We start from the raw sequence: 23,546 nt of genomic DNA on the forward strand, positions 1-23,546 counted from the left end.
AGGGGTAAGAAAGGGAAAGTACACTGCTTCTCACCATCCCAATAGTATCTCATTGTGGTTTGGAATTGAGAGAGATTGCTTAGTATCCAGTAGGAGCAAACTAATTTTAAAAAAAGGAGGACTTGTGGCACTTAAGAGACTAACACATTTATTTGAGCATAAGCTTTCGTGAGCTACAGCTCACTTCATCGGATGCGTCCGATGAAGTGAGCTGTAGCTCACGAAAGCTTATGCTCAAATGAATTTGTTAGTCTCTAAGATGCCACAAGTCCTCCTTTTCTTTTTGCGGATACAGACTAACACGGCTGCTACTTTGAAACCAGTACTAATTTTGTTTCCAGTTTTCTTCTGGCTTTAGAAACCAAGGCCTTCAGTTCACTTGCTTGTACAAATTGTCTTACAAAGTAACACTTGGACAACACAGAGTAGACAAATGGTTGTCAGTTTCTAGAATTCTGGAAGCTTAGAATACACAGATACTTTCTACCTCCTTTGTGCCGCTGTGAAGAAAACCTGTGGAATCAGAAGTGTAACTTTACAGCGTTGTCTTTTTTCACAGCATTACAACACTTCCCTTCTCGCTGCTGCAGCGGCGGCAGTTTCTGCGTCAGATGATCCAGAACTCTTGCACCCTCGTTTTTTCCCATACGCTTCATCCCAGATGTTTCTCGATCAGTTGAATGCAGGAGGAAGCAGTACTCTCCCAGCCACTAATGGTAGCAATAGTGGTAGTAACAGCAGTCTTGTGTCCTCCAACAGCTTGCGAGAGAATCATGGCCATCCAGTTGCAAATAGAAGCAGCACAGACACGGCATCTATCTTTGGCATACCGGACATTATTTCATTGGACTAATTCTTGGACTAAATGGACTTGTCAGAAAAAGAGATCTTTGTGCTTGGGTTTTATCTTACTCTATTTAGAAACGTAGACAAGGTGTTTTTTTTCCTTTTTTAGGAAAGAAAAACTTAAGACGTGTACAGAGAACAAAACTATATTTTCAGTTTTACTTTTGTATATAAACCTAAGATGGCCTGACTGGTAAAACAAAACAAAAAGAAAAGTACAAAAAAAAAAAAGAAAAAAGAAAAAAAAGAAAGAAACTTCAGTTCATTTTTCTGGATGCTGAAGATTTTACACGTATGCATTTGTCCAGTGATTTACTTATTTTAGTTTGGACACACATGGCATTATTTTCTTCACAGTAATGTTAATGAAAAAGGAAAGGAATTTCTACGTTGCAAGAGGTTTTTTCTTTTGGAAACACCATTTACAATTGATGGTAGAACTGAATTCCTCTTAACCCCTTTTCAGCACAGATTTATTACGCTTAAAGTGATATATACCCTACTTGTACTATTCCACCGCATACCCTCTGTAGTGCAGGATATGGGAGTGTGTTTTAAATGTCATTTCTGATTCTATATGACTGTATATTCAGTTGGCATGTGGAGTTCCAGCTCTTTCATCAAACATGTTGCAAGCTCATTAGTGTGTCAGTTACTCTTATGGGCCAGACTCGATACAATCTGAAGCTGAGGTATTGTTTTGAGACAGGACAGTTTCATAGAATCTAGCCCCATATAAAAGCACTGACACATTGTCACTCTAGATTTTTATTTCTAACCTCCAGTATTAATCCTTTAAATAATTGCGGTCCCAATCAACAAGGTACTTAAACGTGTGTTAAATTTTAAGGTGTGGAATGACTCATGTGCTTTAAAGTGAGCAGTGTGCTTAAGTAGCTTACTGAATTGGGGCCAAAATGGCTCTGTCAGTGAATACCTACTTTTGGCCACAATAGATTAAATTTCTGCTAAAAAGAAACCTGTCAAACAAAGAGAAGGAAGTATGGTTTAGAATGCACTATTGCATGGTTTGTGCTGCTGTCAGTGGTAGTGATACATCGTCTTTTGACTTCAGATGCATCAAAATTAAGTTAACATTGAATGTTAGACATTAAGCTTAAAAAACCATCTAAACAAAAACAGTACCCAAACCATAGCCCACTCACTTAACTGTATCGAAATGTCTGTCTGTAGAAATCTGTTAGTGGTTCCAAATTGGATTTTTCTCTTTTTGGCCTCCTAGTTATTTTGAGTGATTCCCTGTTTTTAAGTATGCTTTTATTGAACTGTGTGAGCCATACGTGTTCTCCCATTCCTATTACATTTTTTTTTTTTTTTTTTTTTTTTTAAAGAATGCATGACATAGGAAAGTCTTTTTTAGAACTGATGGATCGTTTGGACTGATCCATTCTTATTAAATAGAGAAACATGTAAATAGATGGAAAGCAGTTTTTCAGGAGATTCTTTAAAATAAGAGTTGGGGGATGGAGGAGGGAGGTGATTCTATTGTGTCCCAAAGTCCTCACCAGAGAGAGTGAATATGTCCTCTGGTGTGAAAAATATTTTTTTAGCTAGTTGAAAGTGCAGGTAACAAGCTTATCAGGAAGGATAGGAAGGAATACCACAATTAGCAGATTCTTGTCTGAATTTTTATGTCCCAAACAGTTGATATCAGCTAGTTCAAGCATTGACAAGGGCCACCTTTTGCATATAAAGTTGTCTCTTTAAACTTTGCATTGATTTAAAAAAAAAAATTACTTACTTTAATCCAAGTAGAATTAGGCATTGCTGTAAGATCAGTTGAATGGTAAATTGACAGGTTCACATGAATATGTGGCATCAAAATTGTTTTTAGAGTTTTTACAGCATCCCTCTGCCACTGAATAGTTGACTTGAATTTTGAAAACAAACTGTTTGTGTTTATATGTAAATGTGTGTGTATATATGTATTTATAGATCAGTGTGTGTGAGTTAAAAGTGAGTTAAATAGTTTTTCCCATGCATGTGTATTCCATACATATCTGGCTGATCTAGATATATTTCACCTTACACCTCTTTTATAATTTATTAAATGTCCGTTTCAAATAAATAAATAGAAGGAGAAAACAGGAAATACTTCATTTTTAAATTCAGTCTGAGATGGAGGTTTTTAAACCTTCATTAGGAATATAACTAGTTTATAAATTTTAGTCTAGCAAATCCATTGGGTTATTAAATTGGTAATTAAAGAGCAGATGCTTCACTGTAATACCTAGTATAAATCTGAAGTGACTGATTCCTCCAGACTCGCACCGGTGTAACTGAGAGCAGATGTGGTCCCGCCTTATAAAACCTAATAAAATGAAAATTAAAGAATGAAATTCTGGGGAGTTCATGACTATTTTACATCTGAGTGGTGGCAGTGTTCATACTGATTCTGCTGTGTTAAAGGTGAGCTGAAAACCTGTTTTTAAAAACAAAATTAAAAATTTGATTAAAACCTTGGCAACCCTAGAGAACTGAATGTGGCGAATATATTGTAAAAGAGTTGGGAATCTTTCATCCTTAGCTTACCTTCCAAAAGCCAAGGTCAGCCGATGATCCCCCAAACCAGTAAATAAGAGCAGAAAGGCTTTTCAGTTCAGCTTCATGTTTTAATCTCATTGTTTCACATAGGACAGCAAATGCTCTTTGATTCTCTTATGTGGTATTCATTCTGTATGTTTTGTGGCTATTTGTTTCATTCTCTGAGGTTTTGTAAGATTGATAACTTGCCGGAACTTTGTATCTGACTACAGTTAACATTACTGAGCAGAAGTCTGTCTGAATTCTCCAGGAATTCCTTATGATTTAGTTTAAAAAAAAAAAAATCACTCGTTGCATATTTATTAAAGATGCCGTAAAGTAACTCCTGCTTTTGGCTGGTTTGCAGTACTGCTAACCTGACTGTACATTACTGAATCTGTGTAACCCGTAGCTGTGGGGTACCAATTGTTTCCTTTGTCCTCAAATTCTTCCACTAAAAGGGGGCGGGGGCGTGCGTGTCTGTCTGTTATGTATATTACTGCATGTGTGTATGTGTCTATACACACAGATCTGAGTAAATAGCTGTTTTTTCAGTAGCAGGGCTGAAGTGGTTTTGAATCACTTGTGGGCATTATTGGATGCATTCTTTTAAAAAACAAAACCACACAAAACAAAATCTGAACTGTGCTAAAATTTAACATACTGAGCGTTTAAAATATTTCCTAGTGCTTTCATTCATATAGGCATTGTAGCAATTCTACACCTGTTCGTTACCCTTCAGGGCAAGGATTCAAGAACCCTCTCAGGGGTGGGATGGCTTGTAGATTTTTATTGAACTGGCTTGGAGCTGCCTTCTCATTTAAAGCGAAGAACTGCGGGGAGAGCATATCACAGAAAATCCTTCACTGCATTGACATTTCAGGGTTGTAAAGCACATTTTAACATGTATTCAGAAAGGATTTTGTTTGATCAATGTGTTTGTTTTTCTTTTCGTTTTAAACAGAGCTTAGATTTCTAACAAGGGAGAATAGCTGGTGGTCCCAGAAAGCGCTGCTGTTAGTTGTTTTAATTAACAAAGGGGAAATGTATATAAGCAGGATATTAACAAGTTACCATTAATTCCATGAATTTAAATCTGTGATTCATTGCCTTAAAATTTCTCTTCGTTTCCATACAGCATGCCAAACCAGTAAAATGGCTTTTAAAAATGTATAGTAGACCAATGTCAGTTTGTATAAAAGTACCAAGTGAAAATATTTATTACATGCATTGGAAAAAATTGTTTACCTATTGAATGTTACCTGTTTATGTAGAAATCTTTAGATGTAATAAAAAAAAAATCAGTTATATTGTCTTCTCTAAATTAAGTAATGCTGGATTCTCCCTGTGGAGTGGGAAACTCACAGGAATGTAATTCGCACAGGCATGCTTCATTGCTAAATGATGTTTCATAGCATGGGATATGTCATTTTGTATCTGAATTTAAGTAGAGCATTCAGCGCACCAGTCTCCTCCAGTTCTATCGGTGTCTTGTTTGTGTGAGAGTATATAAAACGCACTGTCCCCATTCTTGTCTAGTTTTCACTTCGGAAGTGTTTATACCTGGCTGGTAGAAACAGGCTGTTACAACACACTCTAGATTAATACACTGTGTTTGCTCTGAGCAATGTCCATGCCTCATCAACACCTTTTATATCCATTCTGCCCGAAAGCATTTGTTTCAGTTGTCAAATGTGCTGAACAATGGGAGAGATTGTCAAATGGCTATCTTGAGCCATTGGTAGTTGACAGCTAATACAAATGAGAAAACCTATTTCACTGCTCTGAACAAGCTACTGGCACACTCCTCAAAAGGGACCAGTGAATGTAATAAGTAGACTGTCCTCACTTGTAATGTCAAGATATTTGTAGAACTTAATGGTAGGGGAGAAAAGGCATAATTTGGACATTTTAAAAGCAAGAACTATTTCCTTACTGGAGTTCTCCCCCTCTATCTTCAGGACCTCCCTCTTTGTTATTGGAGGGGTGCTTAAGTGTTAAGCTGCTGGTAAGATTTTGTCTAATTTTTACAAGTCCATGGAGTATTCTTCGTGGACGGTGGAAAGCTCAAAGATGATAAATTGAGTGGACATTGTAGACAGATATGTGACAGGGTAGGTTGATCAGATTTATGCCTGGCAAGGGATAGTGTCCCCTCAACACACAGCCCTTTGCTGTTTAAAAGACTTAAAAAATAAAACCACCTCTCAAGTATTTTGTAAGCAAGGATTTGAGTTCATTATGGTGTTACCTCATGATGGCTGATTATGGCATGGGAACTGCAAAATCTGCAACTCAAGTCTTCGTGAGTAAATGAAAGCGGGAAATGCACAAGGGATGGCACTGGGGTGAATGACAGATTTTTTGGATCCACTCCCATCTCTTGCAAGACTTTGGGCAAGTCACTTCACCCTTTTGTGTCTCAGTTTTCCATATTTAAAATAGGGAAAAAATGCCTACCTCCAAGAGCGTTGGGGCCCACCTTACTGTTTGAAAGACCCAACAGGCCTGTCCACAGGACAACTTTTAACCAAGTTTTTGTGGTCAGTTACTGACGCGGTTGGCACTAAACACTGTGGCCACACATGAAATATGAGTAAAACTAGAGTCCTGAGCCCACAGCTGACTCTGTGAATGGATCCCTACTGCCTTTAATGAGGCTATGTGCAGACTTAGGGATGTGCCTGCTTGTCATCAGTTGTCATCTTGCGGTCATAATTAGTAACCATGGTTGGCTGGCTCTGTGTCTTGCCCCTGCTTGAGGCCTAGACTCTCACAGAGTTGTCACCCAGTAACCTCTTCAACATATTGTTTTGCAACATGAGCAGGACCCAATAACCATGTTCACATAATTGGTTTGGCCTTCATCCCAGCTCTGTAGTAATATAACCCAGCGTGCCTGGCCCCTGATGCCACTGTCCATGTCCTCTGGACGTTCTGTGTCATGGAGAATCTTTAAGAGAGAGCTTCTAGAACATATTGATACAGATGTGGTTAGCACGGCAGGTGGGGATGCACAAACAAGGTTTCTGTTAATAAAACCCGGGGTAAAAGTTGTATGTAGAGGGCCTAAACATTGTGGGCACTCTTTAATTTTTCATGAACTGAAATGTTCTAGCTAAGTCAAACATGGATCCAGCCCATTTGACATGTTTAGATGGCCTGCATGGAATATTCATGTTCTGCAGAATCTGTGTTTACTTTTTGAAAATGAAAGTTTCTGGCATTAATAGCTGAAGAAAGAACTTCTCAAATGTGAACAGCAGAAATCAATATACTGAGTTTTCCTGAGTTTGCATGCAGTCTGAAACAATGACATCTCCCCCACCCCATCTTAGGCTTTAGAGTTAATTCCCTAATGTATCTACATTAACTACTTTGTTGCTGATTATCTGATAAAGGGAATGAGAGGAGGATGGGAATTGCAGAGTTGCTGCAGGGAAGAAAGGAGGAGTGGGGAGGAAGAACACCAATGGACAGATACAGCAGTGATCCTAGCAGGGAGTATAGTATCTTACTAATGTACTGAAGAGATAGCATTACAAGTTCAGTTACTAGATAAAGACCATAGTCTGTGCCAACCTCCCATTGACATCTGCTGGGGACCAAGGCGTTTATGTAGTTCTAAATTTATACCCAGGTCAAGGGACCATACTTAAAGCTGAAATTCAGCACATTCCACTGAATGGGTTTGATCACCCTAGTTTACAGCCCTGACCAGGCTACATGGTTCTGCCATCACAACTGTATTGTTGTGTCCACACTGCTGAAGTGTCTTTAGGAGTATGTTCTGGGCAGCTCTCCCACAGTGTCTCGGTCAAGGACTACGGCTCTCTTTTCTGCATAGGATTGAGATTTCTTATGCAAAGCCCTCAGGAGTCGCTGTGAGTGTCTAACTTCACAGAGAGACAATGTGGGTGACGTAATATTGTTTATTGGACCAACTTCATGGAGATTTCCTATGGTGTTGCAAGTTGATGTAGCTTCCTGATTAATAAAAGGTCATAAGCATGATAGTATGGAGATCTTGCTCCTCTTTGTCCTCCACTCCCCAAGAGTCTGGATGAGTAAAGTTATGCTGCACAGGGAACCTCTTATCACGCTTGCAGAGTAATAGGAAGGCTCCTGTTTCTCGCAGTTCACTGTAAGCCCGGTAACCACTGTTGTTGTGATTCTGTTTGGAAGAACTCACATCTGCCTGACCACTGTCCTCATTGGTATGCATCCGATGAAGTGAGCTGTAGCTCACGAAAGCTTATGCTCAAATAAATTGGTTAGTCTCTAAGGTGCCACAAGTACTCCTTTTCTTTTTGTCCTCATCCAGATAGCCAACAGGGTCCTGAGCTCCCCTTCCCACTGGCGTGTTGGCTCGGCTTCTCCATAACGGCAAGACGATTGATCAGTGGGTTGTGTGTATCCAGGCAGTGGTGCGAGCGATATGCACGGTCGTTCCAAACTTGCCAAGTTTTATGGGTAGCATAGTCAAGCACCCTAGGATACCTTATACACAGGGAATAGTTGGCTACCACAGGCTCACAGAGTCAGGCCAAATAGCTGTTCTTTCTTCCTTTTACACTCAAGAACAACCATCTCCCTGTGACATTAAGGTAGGTAGCTGATTTTACTCTGAAAAACTGTACCCATTAAAGTATAACGTGTTTTTAAAATGCTAATTACTAATGAGTGGGTTTGTAAGCATGATAAGCTTTATGCAATATAACATGGCATTCAATTCATTTAAAATAATACATCCAGTGTTTGACATGAACACTCCATTCCAACTGACAAGGAAGGTGTGGCCGGGCCTTGCAATGGGAAAAACCTGTTCAAACATAAATACTTCCATCTAATAAGGCAAAACATTGTTCCTTAAAGGCAAGCAGTGCTGATTCCAGTGAGCCCAAAAGTGATCCAGGAAAATGTAAGCTGGAAAAGCTTGCCTATTTCCCTACCGATGCAGTCTCGTCATTCTGAAATTCAGTAGTCTGCAAGAGGAAGGGTGATGGTGTGGATGAATTCTTCATATTTCACGATCCCATTTGGTGCAATGTTAGCTTCTCTTAGAAGGTCATCCACTGTAAATAACAAAATGTAACCATCTCAGTTCAACTTATTTTAGGTACTGTGTCATCCTCGTTCAATTTCTTTTATTTAAATGACTGTTAAAAATCTGGCTTTTGTTGTTAAATCAAAATTTGATTTAGTTACTTGAAATATTAGTGGCTGATCTACACTGAGTTCAGAGTTTGGCATGGAGAGGCGGACACTCACTGGGAAACACAAGCACAGAGGGTCATTCCTCAGCTGACATAAATTGTAGTTCTGTTAAAGCCCATGGAGTTCAGCTGACTTGCACCACGTGAGGATCTGACCCGCAGGCCTTACCTACGTCGGAAACTTTCACCGGTTTAACTTTAACCAATTTTTAAATGGGGGCAATCCCTGTGCGGACACACTCTTATTTCAGCGTGAGTGGCTTATTTGGGTTTAATTTAAACGTATTCCCTATTGACTTAAACTAAACCACACTTAAACCAAAATAAGTGTCCATGCTGAGGATTGCACTGCAATCGCAGCCATCAAAATTGGCTTAAATTCACACCTTAGAAATGCCAGTGCCATTTTGTCCTATGGACAGGCCCTCAGTGTTTGAACCCAAGAGAAATTTCATGATGGCTTTAGAGTTCTGGTTAAAATATAGCTCTAGCAATGCAAGAATGAACGGAGTGCAAGGGATAAATTGCTGAGCCAATGGCTTCGGGGGACAGTGATGCAATGCTGATGCTTTTCACCATGGCTGTGCAAAAGTCTTGGCAACGCATCTAATGTTCTGACCTTCAGTATTGGGCGCTGCCCCCTCCTCCCCACCAAACTAAGCAATTCAAATGGGCAGTAGATATATCTGTTATAGATTATCTATTTTCAAGTATCCTCTTCAAATAATAAAGTGCCAGTCAAACATGTTCACAGAAGAGACAGTATGTGAAAGTGCAACTGCAACGTCATATTGTACCAAGAAAGACAAGGTGGGGGAGGGAATATCTTTTGTTGGACTAACTGCCGTTGGTGAGAGAGACGAGCTTCTGAGCTTAGAGAGAGCTCTCCTTGTGACCTAAAGAAGAGCTCTGTGTAAGCTTGGAAGCGTGTCCAATAAAAGATATTACCTCACACACGTTGCATCTCTAATATCCTGGGACCAACACGGCATATTGCACCAAATCACTACGGGAGACTGACATCTTTCTCTTCTCAAAGGGCAGGAGGGAAGAGGAATCTAGTTGCTTGCCTATTTCTTCTGTAGGTGTTAAAACTAATATTTAAAAAATCTAGTGACTTTGTATGCAGTCTAGTTGTAGCTCTGTGTGGCCCAAAAGCTTCTCTCACCACAAACAGTTGGTCCAATAACAGATATTACCCTACCCACCTTGTCTATCTAGAGATTTTGTGGCAGATATTGTTTTGGGTGACAGTTTCATAGATTTTTTTTTTTTTTTTAAGGTCAGAAAGGACCATTAAATCGTCTAGTCTCCCCTGGATAACACAGGCCATACTATTTCAGTTCGTGCAGGGGGTGAACAGGTGAACCTGCACTCTGATCACTCTGATGTTCATTAGTTCCCCTTGGGAAAGTTGAGGGGGGTAATTTAGACAATCTGGCTGGCTGGCTGGGAGCCAATTAGCCCATCAGCCCAAGGCTGAAAAAGAGGCAGGAAGGAAGTGCCAAGGAGAGGGAGGTGAGCCCAGTTACATAGAGGCCTCAAGGCAGGGAGACCTCTGTTCCCCTCAGGCCCTGAGGAGAGGGCCAGAAAGCACGGTTGGTGCTATAAATAGACTGCTGCACAGGGACGGTTGTGGAAACGGTGAGGGCACCACCCCTGGAGTCCATGTAATTTCTGTGGGAAGAAGGCAGGCAAGGAGCCGTGCCGTGTGATGGAGGGATTGCCCACCTGGATTCCACTCTTGGGGGATGTCTACACAGCAAAGAAAAACTCTCTGGCTTTGGGGCTATTTTATTGCAGTGTAGACATCCAGACTCAGACTGGAGCCTGAGCTCTGGGACCCTCCACCCCACAGGGTCCTAAAGCCTGGGCTCTGGCAGTGAAACAGCCCTACGAGCCCGAGTCAGGGGGCACGGGCCGGCCGCGGGTGTCTAGTTCCTGTGCAGACATACTGTCGGTGTGCGTGTGCCCCGTACGCCTAGGATCCGATCCTTTTGGCCAGCCGTGTGTGTTGGGGCCACACCTGCCCCCCCCCAACCCAAGAGCAGAGTGGGTCCAATTGTGGCTCTGTTCCCTCTTACCTCCCAGGACTACAAGAGTGGAATCCACCTGGACAACGCATCTTGCAGAACCATAGTTACTGTAAGGTAAGTAACTGTTCTTTGTGTGATCAAGAGATCTAATACTTCTACTTTCAGACAAGAGACTATCCACATGGTAACCATGCACCTTGAAAAACAGATAAACTTCAACCCCATCCCAGCCAAAGCAGAGCAGCATTTTAAATACTGCACCAGGGTGACTTTTGTTCGTTCCTGTCTGGAAGATGGAAAATGATATTTTGCTGGAGAGATGAAGGCTTTTAAAAGCCCACTTTAAGCAACACCACAAATGAAGCCACAAGCCAGTAGTTACTGAACATAGCGGAGGCTTTTGAAATTGAGTCCGTTGCAGCATGAAATATTTATTGCAGCTTAACAAGCTAGAGTTCATTGTGTCAAGCCAAGGTCTTGAGTGGATTCCTTATTCCGCTGCCTGCTTCATTAAAATCTATAGTGCATTGTAATTTGGCTGGCAAACTCTGTGTCTGCTCTCAAATGAATGTGAAGTGCCTTGGATGTACAGAACAACCGAGGATGTTTTTAATTCTGGCTAATGCCTCCAGAATTTGTTTCACTATTTATTTTTGTTCAGCTTTAACAATAACTTGAGTTATAACTAACCTGTTTTAGATGCAAAAACGTGTATAAGCTGCTATTCCAGAATACTCTAACTGGGCTATGTAAAGAGGCACTGCCTTGTTGAGACACCTCCCTGAAAACTGGTTTAGTTAATGCTGGTAAATGGAGGGAGTGTACCCATTAAATTTAAATTCCACGTTAGCATTAAGAAGGGCAGTTCTTGTGCCAGTGAAGAGCCTGGGGATGTGCACACAAAGTCTGTGGACTTGGGTTTTAAGTAAATCTTACCAAATCTGCCAGACTCTAGATGGGTCTTTCTAAAGTTCCTAATGTGAGACAGTAGTGAGGTAAAGTGGCCTCCCTCCGGACTGGAGAGGAGGGAGCACTACGCTCCCTTTGGTGCGTGGAGCCAAATCCAACCCACCCCCTCACCGGACATACAAGGGCGGGGCAGGAAGTATAAAGGGAGGGCTCTGCAGCTCAGTTGGGCTGGAGCCAGCGGAGGAGACAGATTTGTTGCCTTGTTGAGGCACCCGGGACGGACCCAGACTAGAAGTTGTTGGGACTACCGTCAGCTGTGTAGCCCGAGGACCGGTGGAGACCAGAGATACCAAACCCCGGGGAGTTAGGAAGTAGCCCGGGGCAGCTGACAACTGGCCAGCTACAGGGGTGACTGCGTCTGGGTCGGCATGTTGCGGCTGGATCCCCACTGACCCAGTGCCAGACCCCTCTGCCACTGTTAGGGCCCTGGGCTGGAACGCGGTGGAGTAGGGCGGGCCTGTGTCCCCCTGGCACCCCAGCCCCGGGGTGGCCGACTCCCCATCTTAGGCCAGGAGGCCTGTGCTTCGTGAACACCCCTGCCAGCACCCTAGACTGCCTGCTGGGTGCTCAATCCTTGTTGGAGCCCCCTAGACTGTGTGGGTGCTCACCCCTACCTGAACCCTGAGACGATGTGCGTTTGCTGGCTGCCTGAGCCCCAAGCTTAGGCTAAAGCCTGCTCCCTGCTCTGCCCCACCCCAAAGGGCTTGGGCTATTGAGTGTGTTTGGCTGCCGGAGGCCCGGAGACGTAGGCTACAGCTGGTTATCAGCCCGGCCCCGTTAGTTGGTATCGGCCCCAGCTGCGAGGCTGCGGGCTAGAGACTACATCGGGCACTGTGCCGCCCATGGGTAGGGCAGGAGCCCCAGACTACTGTGGCGTACTTGCCTCTGCTAGATGGCCCCAGAGCCCCAGACCGCGCAGGACTCGCCCCACCCCCCTCGGTGCAGCCCGAGCCTGAAGACAACTGCCCCTGACGACGAGGCAGAGTGGAGAGCAAGGAACCGCGACAGAGAGGGATTGAGTAACTTCAAAGCTAGAGAGCCTCTTTCCTGGAAAATGGCAAAATGCACTGGAGTTTTGAGAGAACTGCGGCCAAATGTGAAGTGTTCAGCGGATCCATTTTTGAGTAATAAAGTACCATGAACATTTGAACTACCTGGTGTGATGGCATTTGGCACATTTCTCTGCCTATCTCCAAAAAATGGCTGGTCTGATTTCTCTCACATTTAGACCCCCTCCCCCCAAAAGCTTCTGTCCACAGACAACGCATATGACATTTGAAGCAGAAAAAGCTTTTCAGAGGATTGTAAAAGGCTGAGGTAAAATCAGTCCCATAAAAACTTCTTCAGATCATTTTTGATGCCCCCTGAGAGCTCTTGTAATTGCTGGGGGCAGATTTTTGACTAGGATTGTGGCAAGGTACCTCCTTTGTCTGGCCAGATTTACTGCTTCCCCGTCTGGCGATGGCGGGCCTGGGTAATCAGCCCCCCTCACGGCAGGGTTTGCCTTCCCCCTTCTGTGCTCCCTTGGTTGTACTTTAAGGGTAGGCCTAAGGCTTGATCCTCCACCAAACAAAAAGGAAGCAGTCTCATAAAAAAAGAAAACCCAGGGGGGTACCTTTCACTGCCTCCGCCCTGGTGCAGGATGTCACCTAATTAACGGGTTTATCTTTTCTGCAGGTGTATCCCAAGAGTGTGGCTCTGTTCTGACTATCTGCTGCCAGGTGAGTAACTCCTCTCTACTTCTTCCTAGCCTCCAGCCAACTTTAACCTGAGATGAACAAAATATTTATGGAGAATAAGGCAGCGGCTTGTTTATGATTTAGATCAAAGCCTTAGCCTGGGGCTATGGAGCGGTATGTGGCCCTTGTGATTTGGGTTGGCTCTCCTCTTCTGCCTCATGTAGGAAAGGTACCGATGACTAGTTGGACCAGAAGAGAGTAAAAAAGAAAAGCAAAAGAATACTGTGTGAAGCTGCAAAGAGCAACTGAGTGATACCCTAATGTTGCAACAACGTGTGGCATTAGTGTGATGACCTAGAGTTGTGATAACACAATGTCATAATGCAAGCCTCATGACGCAACGTCAGCACGCTGTGCCGTGATTGGATTGTGACCCCCTGTGACTTGGCTCTACCATGAAGCGTGTGCCCCAGCCCTTCGAGGTTGAAGATCGCTGGCGGAGGCAGGTCACATGCTACCCACCCACAGGTGTTTGTGATCTCATCTCTGACTCCAGTGGGGGTTGGGTGGAGGGAGAGGAGGGGGTTAGAAAGGTGTTGAACTTATGCTGCCCTTTGATGCTGTACCTTCGTCCTCTGAGAGCTTTTCTCCGAGCCTGGTGAGTTTAGCTCTCAGCTCAGAAGCGGTGATGAAACCCTTCTTCTGCTTGTCTGTCATTGCCAGGGCTGCCAGGATTTCCTTCTCAGGCTCTTCCTGCTGCCTTTGCCTGTACATGATGGTCAGGAAAGTGGAAAAATCCAGTTCTGCCTTTCTGTCTGGAAACATGACACAAAGCAACAAACGTTCTTGTTTAGCTAGTGGCATATACGCGCCCCATCAGCCCAGCCTCCTCCGGCCTTCGCTCTTCCCCTTCCCTCTGAGAGCTCGGCCTACTTCCCTGAGCTAGATTCGTTGTCTCTTCTTGTTTGTACGCACCGGATCCAGGCGGTTAGTCTCTCACTGAGGCCCTGCCTTGCAGGGCTGTTCCACAGACTGACGCGCTCTGACTCCTTGGCAATCCTCATCTTACGAACTAGGAATTGCCTTGCTTCCCTTCTGAGACCCTCACGCGGCGCTAGGCCTGTGCCATGCCGGTGAGGTGGGAGGTCCACCTTCAGGCCGTTAGCCAGGGCTTGCCTGCATTCCACCGAGCTCGGAGGCGTCTCAGCGTGCTAGCTAATGGCAACGCCTTTGGGTCCCAGCACGTGGTGATAAGGATCAGGGCTGTGTAGGATTAATTGAGAGTCTGGCTCTTCACGGGTCTGAGGGGTGTTTAAAACAAGGGTTAAGGGCGCCCAGCGTTCGGGGCGGGCGCCCTCCTTGGGCCCAGTACGAATTGAAAGAATCATTAAGACTGGTGGTGGTGCTGCCTCGGCCTGAGTACACTGCCACGTGCCCCGTCATGGGGGCACGCCTGGGGAGTAACCTTTGTCCCAGGGCAAGGGCCTGGACCACATTTCAGCTCATCCGGGTATAGGTGCTTCCCCCCCGGTGGTTGGAGGAGCCCGGTCTTCAGATATAACAATTCTGTAGCCTTGTCAGACACTCGGAAAGCCCCTGCCCCACAATGGGTTGGTGCAGACCACCTCAGTTCATGACTCTTCTTTGAGCCCCCCGCCCCAGTCTGTGCTTTTTAGAGACAATTGACTAAAACATCTGGAGCTGAAAATGACCTTTTTTGTTCCCTTCCTAGCCTGGTTTGAGGGGACTCTCTGATCTCAGGAGGGCTGCAGCTCCACACAACTGTGACAGCACAGGGTTCTTAAGCATGTCTCCTTTCCCCACTCCTCTTGATGTCGTTAGGGCACCATTTTGATACCTGTGGTTGACTTGTCTGTGAAGTCTTCTAAATGTGCCCTTCCTATCCATCATCCAGCACATCTGACCCCTCTTGTGCCCAAGTTCTGGTTACCCTGCATTGCCTAGGCTGTCTCATCTTAGACCCCAATCTACCTAGATTCCTGTCTTGCTCATTTTTATTACTATAGCGTCTTGACAGCAGAAAAGGTGAGTCTTAGCAAATACCATCATGTCCAACTTCTTCCTCTTCTGCTAGTTTGGGTGGGGTCCTCCTTGTTGAACATTTTAGACTTATTTTTCACTTGGTTATTGTCCGATTGAGAGCTCTACATGTCACCTGCCTTGTTTTAATAATCCTCACGGTCCAGATTTATTTTACTTACCAATTTTATGTCCTTGAAGATGTCTCTCTACCTCTCCCAGAGTTGGGCTGGTTCCCAAGCACCGCATCACTGTGATCAGGTCACTGGCATTTATCTTGCCTTTTTGTTTCTTATCGTATAGAGAAAAGCATTCCTTGAATTCTAGTTTAAAAACAAAAACCGATGTGTGTTGCCATCCAATATTGCCTTAGTTTGAAAGTGAAATTTCCCTACAGTCTACTAGTCAGGAGGAAAAAGCAGCTAGACTATTTAAACCTGCAAAATGACCAATTGACTTGGTCAGAGTTTTAGCTCTTCCAGCATTTCATCAACCCTTGTAGCTAAAGCATCAGATGACTACCTGAACACTCTGTCTGTGTGTGTGTGTGTGTGTGTGTGTACACATACATACTAGACCTTTCCAAAGAGGAGAAGGGAGTAGAGAAAAGGAGCTGTTGAGGCTTGTCCTTAAATTCAGCTCCTGAACTTGTGGTCAAAGTGGTGGATGGCCTTTTCCTTCTAGCTTCTCTAGTGGCTCATAGTGCAGCTAGCTCCCATCACAGAAATGTAGGGTTGGAAGGGACCTCAAGAAGTTATCAGTGGTTCTCAGTCATGCTGGAAGGGCACAACGAGTGGGGTCCCACAGGGATCAGTTCTGGGTCCGGTTCTGCTCAATATCTTCACCAATGATTTAGATAATGGCATAGAGAGTACACTTATAAAGTTTGTGGACAATACCAAGCTGGGAGGGGTTGCAAGTACTTTGGAGGATAGGATTAAAATTCAAAATGATCTGGAGAAATGGTCTGAAGTAAATAGGATGAAACTCAATCAGGACAAATGCAAAGTACTTCGTTTGAGGAAGGAACAATCAGTTGCACACATACAAAATGGGAAATGACTGCTTAAGAAGGAGTACTGTGAAAAGGGATCTGGGGGTCAGAGTGGACCATAAGCCAAGTATGGGTCAACAGCGCAACACTGTTGCAAAAAAAAAAAAAAAAAAGCGAATATCATTCTGGGATATATTAGCAGGAGTGTTGTAAGCAAGACATGAGAAGTAATTCTTCTACTGTACTCCATGCTGATTAGGCCACAACTGGAGTATTGTGCCCAATTCTGGGTGCAACATTTCAGGAAGGATGTGAACAAACTGGAGAAAGTCCAAAGAAGAGCAACAAAAATGATTAAAGGTCTAGAAAACATGACCTATGAGGGAAGATTGAAAAAACTGGGTTTTTTTAGTCTGGAAAAGAGAAGACTGAGAGGGGACATAACAGTTTTCAAGTACACAAAAGACTGTTACAAGGAGGAGGGAGAAGAACAAAGCCCTGGCTGGGATGATTTAACTGGGACTTGGTCCTGCTTTGAGCAGGGGGTTGGACTAGATGACCTTCTGGGGTCCCTTCCAACCCTGATATTCTATGATTCTATGATTCTAATTGTTCTTCTTAACCTCTGAGGATAGGACAAGAAGCAATGGGCTTAAATTGCAGCAAAGGAGGTTTAGGTTGGACATTAGGAAAAACTTCCTCACCATCAGGGTAGTTAAGCACTGGAGTAAGTTGCCTAGGGAGGTTGTGGAATCTCCATCATTGGAGATTTTTAAGAGCAGGTTAGACACACACTCGTCAGGGATGGTCTAGATAATACTTAGTCCTGCCGTGAGTGCAGCAGACTGGACTAGACGACCTCTCGAGGTCCCTTCTAGTGCTATGATTCTAGGATCCTGTAACAGTGGTGAGACGTTAGGGAGTCTCTAGATGGCCCTGGGAACAAACCCCTGTTTGGAGCAGGAGTACAGAACAGTGAATTCCATGAGCCCTAGCAACTCAAGCCTCCTTTAATATATTCAGACTAATGAGCTATGGAGTTCTTGAGCTCCTAAACATTCATCAGAGCGGCAAAGGATCTCTGCTTGGGAAATAGCTTTTTAAACACTTAACTGTCTAAATCTACTGGGTGGAATACTAATGAGAAGAGGACGGTGGTGTTGAAACAATTGACCGACATTCTCTGAACAACTAAGAGAAACCTACAGAGACAAACGGCTCACTTCCCTGACTCCTTTTCCCTCCGATTCCCAAAGGACCCATGGCTGGATGACAAGCCTAAGGAAATGAACAAAGGGAAAATAGGGAACTAGACACACCGTGCTGTGATGTCATTTTAAATTGTACTGAAAGAAATCAGTCGTGACGCTGCGACCTACTACCAAGCCAAAATACAATTCTGTGGGGTAGGGGTGATCTCTGTGGTAAGGTCCATGTTTTTTGTTTGTAGAGCACTTACCACAATGAGATCCTGGCCCATGACCAAGGCTACAGCAAAACAAATATATACACTAGTCTTGCTAACCTTTTCCCCACCCTCTTCCCAATATCCTCATGATGGAAACAGAACTCAAGATTAATGCTGCCCTGAGATGAATGGGAGCAGTTCTCCTCAGCTTTGTTGTGTATGGAGACTCTGGCAGACTTTCACTGCGTCGGTTGCATTCAAAGGTTCCCCTGACAGCTTTAAGGGCTAGAAATAAGAATTTAGATTCCATGGCAGGGGCTGGAGTAAAGGTGAAAACTTCACAGCCATGGAGTCATAGAAAACAGATGGCTGGTTTGAGAAGATGGTTAAAACCTTGCCCCAGCTCTGTGAGGATCTGGCTAGTAGCCGATTTCATTAAGACGACTGAGACCGTAAGGACCTGTCTCCATAGATTAGGCTAAAGAACAGTCAATTTGTTGGTGAAGATGGATCCTGAATTTCGAAAGGTCAACTCCTTTATCTAATAAAGTGAGTCTGGATTTTAACTAGTTGGGTTGATGGAGCAGGCCAGTGCTTTAGCAATAAGCGAGCTTCCCTATTGCTTTCCAGCAGCCTGATCTCGGTGCTTTCTGTTGTGCAATTAGATAAGCCCGTATGTTGGTTTTCGCAGGCTGGTTACTCTTTGCTGTTAATTAGGGCTGTAGAGTGCAGCTGGACAGATTTTGATCCGAATGCAAAGACTGAGCAAAAGCAAGCCCGTTGCAGAGATTGGGGGTAGAAGCCAGCTTTCAACTCCCAGACCTCCGTCCAACCACTGACCCATTGCCTTTGCCTACTACATATAGACCACTTCAGCACCCATTGAATTGTTTGTTTAGGGTCAAGTGCTTTTTTAGTTTGTGCAATCAGGCTTTTAAATATGGGCTGACAGGGTGCGTGGGTGCGACTCCCTGTCAAAAATCTCCCCTGCTGAATTTTCCAGCAGCAATAATTAGTGTCTGCAGGGCTCGTTTGGTAGCACTCTTGCTTCTGGGCTGGAGCATCCTTCGTTCAAGCCTCTCACCAGGATCAGAGCTCGTGCCCATGTGGCCGGGGTGTCCTGTGGGGAGGGGGAGGATATGCACCATGTTCAACGCCCCTCCTTTGGATGAGATGAAGACTCTCGTGCCTTGTGGGGACTATAAAGCTTGCTCGCTGTGTGTGCGCTTTGGGGTGGCCGATGGGCCATGCTGGTTTTACAGCTGGGGCTATGCTAGTCAGGCCCCCAGCAATGGTCTAGCCCATCCCAGGGGGGTGGTTAGCCCACGCAATCCCAGGCCAAAGGCGAGCCCAGACCCTGCTTGGGCTCTAGAGGTGAAATCCTGGCCCTCTTAGAGTGAATGGCTAACCTCCCCTTGACTTTGTGGGGCTAGGATTTCACTCCGAGAGACAATGCCAGCAATGTGCTTGGTGCTGGGTCATTGTTTTGAGAAACGTAAGGTGCGTCACACAATGGGGGACTGGTGGAAACGCGTCCTCTTTAGTTCTTTTTACTGCACTCACAAGCATTTGGAGGCCTTGCCCTGAGACTGCGCTCTACTGACCTCGGCCAGTCTGCAGACAGAACGGGTGGCTGCTGCCGGCCCTAGAGGAGACACCACTGACCGACCTGCTGTCGTGTGCGCGCATTATTTCTGCTGTGCTTTGTGAATTGCATTCTGAACTCCAGATAGTTTTCTAAAAATAACCTTAGCAGCAGATCCCACTGTCCGGGCAATGGGAGCTCGTAGGCTGCCCTGTTGGCTACTCGGCCCTGACACACGCCAGCGTTACTTAGTAATTTGTACAGTGCCTTGAGCTACCTTGAGGGTGCCAGGGGCTATGCAGAGCCCAACCTCTTTCTATCCCGTAAGTGCTCGTGATGGGGATTGGATTGTGACGAGCTCTTTCCTGGAGTTAAAGTGCAGAGTTTTGTGACTGGCTGAGTGGACAATACCGCGGAGGTACCTTCCCTGAGACCAGCTCCAGCTAAGAGACGGGCTCCAAAGGGCAGGAGTCTGTACCCGGGGTGTAAGGAAGCCTGTCCTAGTTGTATGTGATTCTCCTTTTAAAAGATGCTTCCGGGAAACAGCTTGGGATCAACTGCTGCTGCTCAAAGGCCAAAGTTTTGTGTGCCCCGCCCCCAGTGCTTTCCTGGTGGGTCAGGGTGAAGAACTAAGTGGCTTGGGGGGACTGGCTCAGAGATGAAAGATTTCCAGCACGTCTCAGAGCTGGCTCTGCAGCTCCTCCCTACCCTGACTTTCTCCCACTCTTTCCGATCCCCCTCGCCAGCCGGTATTGTGCAGGGCCAGTGGCAGCTGCTTGCCGCATGCCATTTGCCCCCCCCTCCCCCCAGGTATCCCGTCTTAGCTGTCTGCCTACTACCTCTCCAAATCAGCACCCTCCAATCCCTGGGCCTGCTCTCCCACCCCGGGTTCATATAATCAAACCAAGTTTTCTATTTTGCCTCCCATTCAAGGATCCCGCTGCTCTTTCCAAGTGGTTAATAAGGCAGATCGCTGCTGTGGCCATTTTGAGAGAGGGAAACACAGAGAGGTGGTAAGTGACTTGCCAAGGGTCACGCAGGAAGAAGTGGGAATTAGAACTTGGCTCTCCTGACTCGGTCCCGTGCTTTGCTCAACAAACCAGCCTTCCCCTGCCTTTCTAGGGGTTTGCTTAAGGTCCAAAGCTTTACAGTACTGCGTCAGTATCTCCAATTATTGCTTCAAATATTCTCTCTCCCTTATTTGTCCAGAGATGTAATGTTAAAGGGTTGGGGGCGGGGAGTTAAACCTCTTTCCCCCTGAAATCCAGCGTTCTTAGTTTTTAAGAACGATACATACAAATGGTTTGTAAGATACTCCAGTTTCTTGCTCCCTTTCCTTTGCTAGCCCAAACCACAACCCACCCCCAGCAGCCAACTGCAGAGAGGACGTCTCCGGCTGACTGCATCTAATGTTCCCTTTTAAAAAACATTAGCTAGCAGAGACAGTTCACCTCAAGAATTATGAGAATGTTAAACAACGAAGTAAATTCCCCAGAATGAGACCCTTTAATGAGAAACGCTGTTAGCGGTAAACTTGTTAAACTGATCCTGCTCATTAAAAAGCAACGGTACGTACCATTAATTTGATCCTGGGACAGAAATTTTGCCTGTAGCGGAAAAAGGAAGGAGGGGAGGAAAAAATGTTCAATTTCTGAATGTAGCACAATGAGGCACGTTTCAAATAGATCAAAAACGTTTGTCACTCACCATTTGTTAAGGAATCTCCCCCCCCTTTGTTTTATTTCAGCTGGTCAGAGAGTCAGTCCCTGTGTTCTCCTACTTTTCGATATGATTAAGGGCTAAAGTCCGCCAATCCTGGGTGGAGAGTGGTAGGAACTGTAATAAATACCCTGCTGCCATGGATACAAGACCTGATCCATGCTGGGGGTTGGATTCCAACTACCAGCAACAGCTGTTAATCAGATAGGCACACACACTCTGTTCTAATCAAAAGATTGCTCCTGCCACAAGCTTACAATTTCAGAATTCTTGAAGGAGCGTTTATAAAGGAGCAGGAAACCGGGGGCAGACTCTTCCTCTGTCTAATTTGCTGTCACCTTCAGCCTTAGGTCAGACTCAATAATGAAACAACTCCAGGTTGAGTATAAAAGGCTTGGTAATCCCCAATAGAGTGCAATGCACCTCATGCTGTGCTTAAATACCAACACTTAGAGACAAGCCCACAGAATCACTAATATCTAATGAGGTTGTTTAGAAGGGCAGAAGGGGGTATTTATTTATATATAATTCACTCTTGATAGGGTTTTGCTGCTGGGCAAGAGAGGAAGTTAGTTTTTGAATTGAGCGCTCTATGAGCAAATTGCAACAGGTTTTGCTCTGTAAATGATGTTGATGATTATATCCCGACTGGCCAGTTGTTCAAAAGGTGACTCGAATTAGTCTTGTCTGCTTTTAGGGTGTATAAAGGAGGATTGAAAGATGTGCTTGGTTTTGGGTTTTTTTAAACATTGCAAAGGTGGCAGGTCTTATCTGCCCCTAAATGCTCTGTGGAAGTCTAGAGAGTTAATAGATTTGACATCAGAGAAAAGGGAGGTGATTTTGAGACTGTTCAAAACAGACCAGAGAGTTTTAATATTTATTTAATGAAACCACTTGGAGCAAACATTCTTCAGGATTGAAAGTCCCCTTCCCAGCTCTCTGCTTAGGAAAACCCATAGATATATATTCCTAAGAAGGAAGGAAGATAGATAGATAGATATAAATATAAAAATATAATATGGGGGGAGGGGTCAGAAAAAATATTGAAAGTGGAGGGAAGGGGTGGATCTATGTCCAGGCCTTTACTATACATTGTAAAGAAACACACAAAGCTACAGTCTCAGGGTTGGTTGAAAAACAGGAATTACTTTGAACAAAAAATGTTCAATTTTTTGTTTTTTCCCAACTTTTTGATGAAAACTTGAAACCAAACATGTATTTTTGGTCAAACTGGATGGAATCAAAATGCAAGTTTTCCCATGTTTTGTCCCCTTCCAAGCCCAGAGAAGGGCAAAAATCCAATATTTAAAATGATTAGTTTTGAATTGATCTGTGGAAAAACGGGAGTTTGAAGGATACAGAAATCGTCTGAGATGCCGTTTCATATTGTTCAAAAAGCTGTTTTTTGTGGAAAAAATGTAAGCAACATTTTCAACTGCCTCTCTGCTACACCACCCCCCCCCGCCCCCCCTTACACTGAAGTGATAAGGAATTTAAGACCTCGAATGTGGCTGGTCTTTATCCATCCAGCTAAGGTTTTCAAACCAGTCTAAAGGAACCCTCAGAAGCCTGATGCTTCGAGCATGTCAGGCTACATACAGCATTGTGTGCAGGGTCTGAATATACTAAATGGTTTGGTGTTTCACCTGCAAAAGAGTGAATCTGAGCATCTGCCTCTCCCCTTGCCTATATGTTACCCACTTACATTGTAAGACTCTCAGTGCAGGAATGGTGTCATCTCGCCTGTTTGTACAGGCCCTCGGATGCTGTCAATGCTTTATAAAGAAAAATCTGGCAATCGCACAATGAACGAGTGGGGATGAGCCACCCAGGACCTTGTCTATGCTACAATTACAATTGAGCCTGTGACCTAGTAACAAAATATTTGCTTGATTGCAGCACATTTCCAATCTTTAGGCCAGTTCCAGCTGTGCTGCAAATTAGTCCTCTGGCTTGGTTATACTTACAATGTACAGTAGATGGGCCCTTACGTTCTTTTAGGCCAAAGATCTTAAAATCATAGAAAGGTAAGAGAGGAAGGGACTTTAATAGATCATCTAGCCCAATCCCTGGAACTGAGGCAGGACTAAGTATTCTCTAGACCATCCCTGACAGGTGTTTGTCCAACCTGCTCTTAAAAATCTCCAGTGATGGAGATTCCACAACCCCCCTAGGTAGTTTGTTCCATTGCTTACCTACCCTGACAGTTAGGAACTGTTTCCTAATGACTAACCTAAACCACCCTGGCTGCAATTTAAGCCCATTGTTACTTGTCCTATCCTGAGGTTAACTAGAACAATTTTTCTCCCTGGTCCGTGTAACCACCTTTTATGTACTTGAAAACCATTATGTCCCCTCTGTCTTCTCTTCTCCAGACTAAACAAACTCAATTTTTTCAATCTTTCGTCCTGCATCATGTTTTCTAGACCTTTAATAATTTTTGTTGCCTTCCTCTGGACTTTCTCCAGTCTGTTCACATCTTTCCCAAAGTGTGGTGCCTAGAACTGGAC

General features: G+C 44.4%; 2 protein-coding genes across 6 annotated transcripts in view; one reads left to right on the forward strand and one right to left on the reverse strand.

Moving 5' to 3' along the window:
* PIAS1 (protein inhibitor of activated STAT 1) overlaps nt 1-4,698 on the forward strand; it is a 113,596-nt gene extending 108,898 nt beyond the window's left edge. For all 5 annotated transcript variants that reach the window (XM_043523208.1, XM_043523207.1, XM_037911541.1 and 2 more), the window contains one exon: nt 560-4,698. In XM_043523208.1, coding sequence (XP_043379143.1) covers nt 560-853 — 294 coding nt within the window. In that variant the 3' untranslated portion in view covers nt 854-4,698. The remainder of the gene's footprint in view (nt 1-559) is intronic.
* On the reverse strand, nt 2,098-21,309 carry CALML4 (calmodulin like 4). The gene is made up of 5 exons (XM_007059500.4): nt 21,025-21,309; nt 20,894-20,924; nt 15,513-15,653; nt 13,917-14,105; nt 2,098-8,465 (listed from the first exon to the last, which is right to left on the reverse strand). Exons 1-5 carry the CDS (start codon nt 21,025-21,027, stop codon nt 8,368-8,370), a joined length of 462 nt encoding a protein of 153 aa, XP_007059562.1. The 5' UTR covers nt 21,028-21,309; the 3' UTR covers nt 2,098-8,367.
* Between the last annotated feature and the right edge of the window lie 2,237 nt (nt 21,310-23,546).

The sequence above is a fragment of the Chelonia mydas genome, chromosome 10, assembly GCF_015237465.2.
Source record: "Chelonia mydas isolate rCheMyd1 chromosome 10, rCheMyd1.pri.v2, whole genome shotgun sequence".
NCBI lineage: Eukaryota > Metazoa > Chordata > Testudines > Cheloniidae > Chelonia > Chelonia mydas.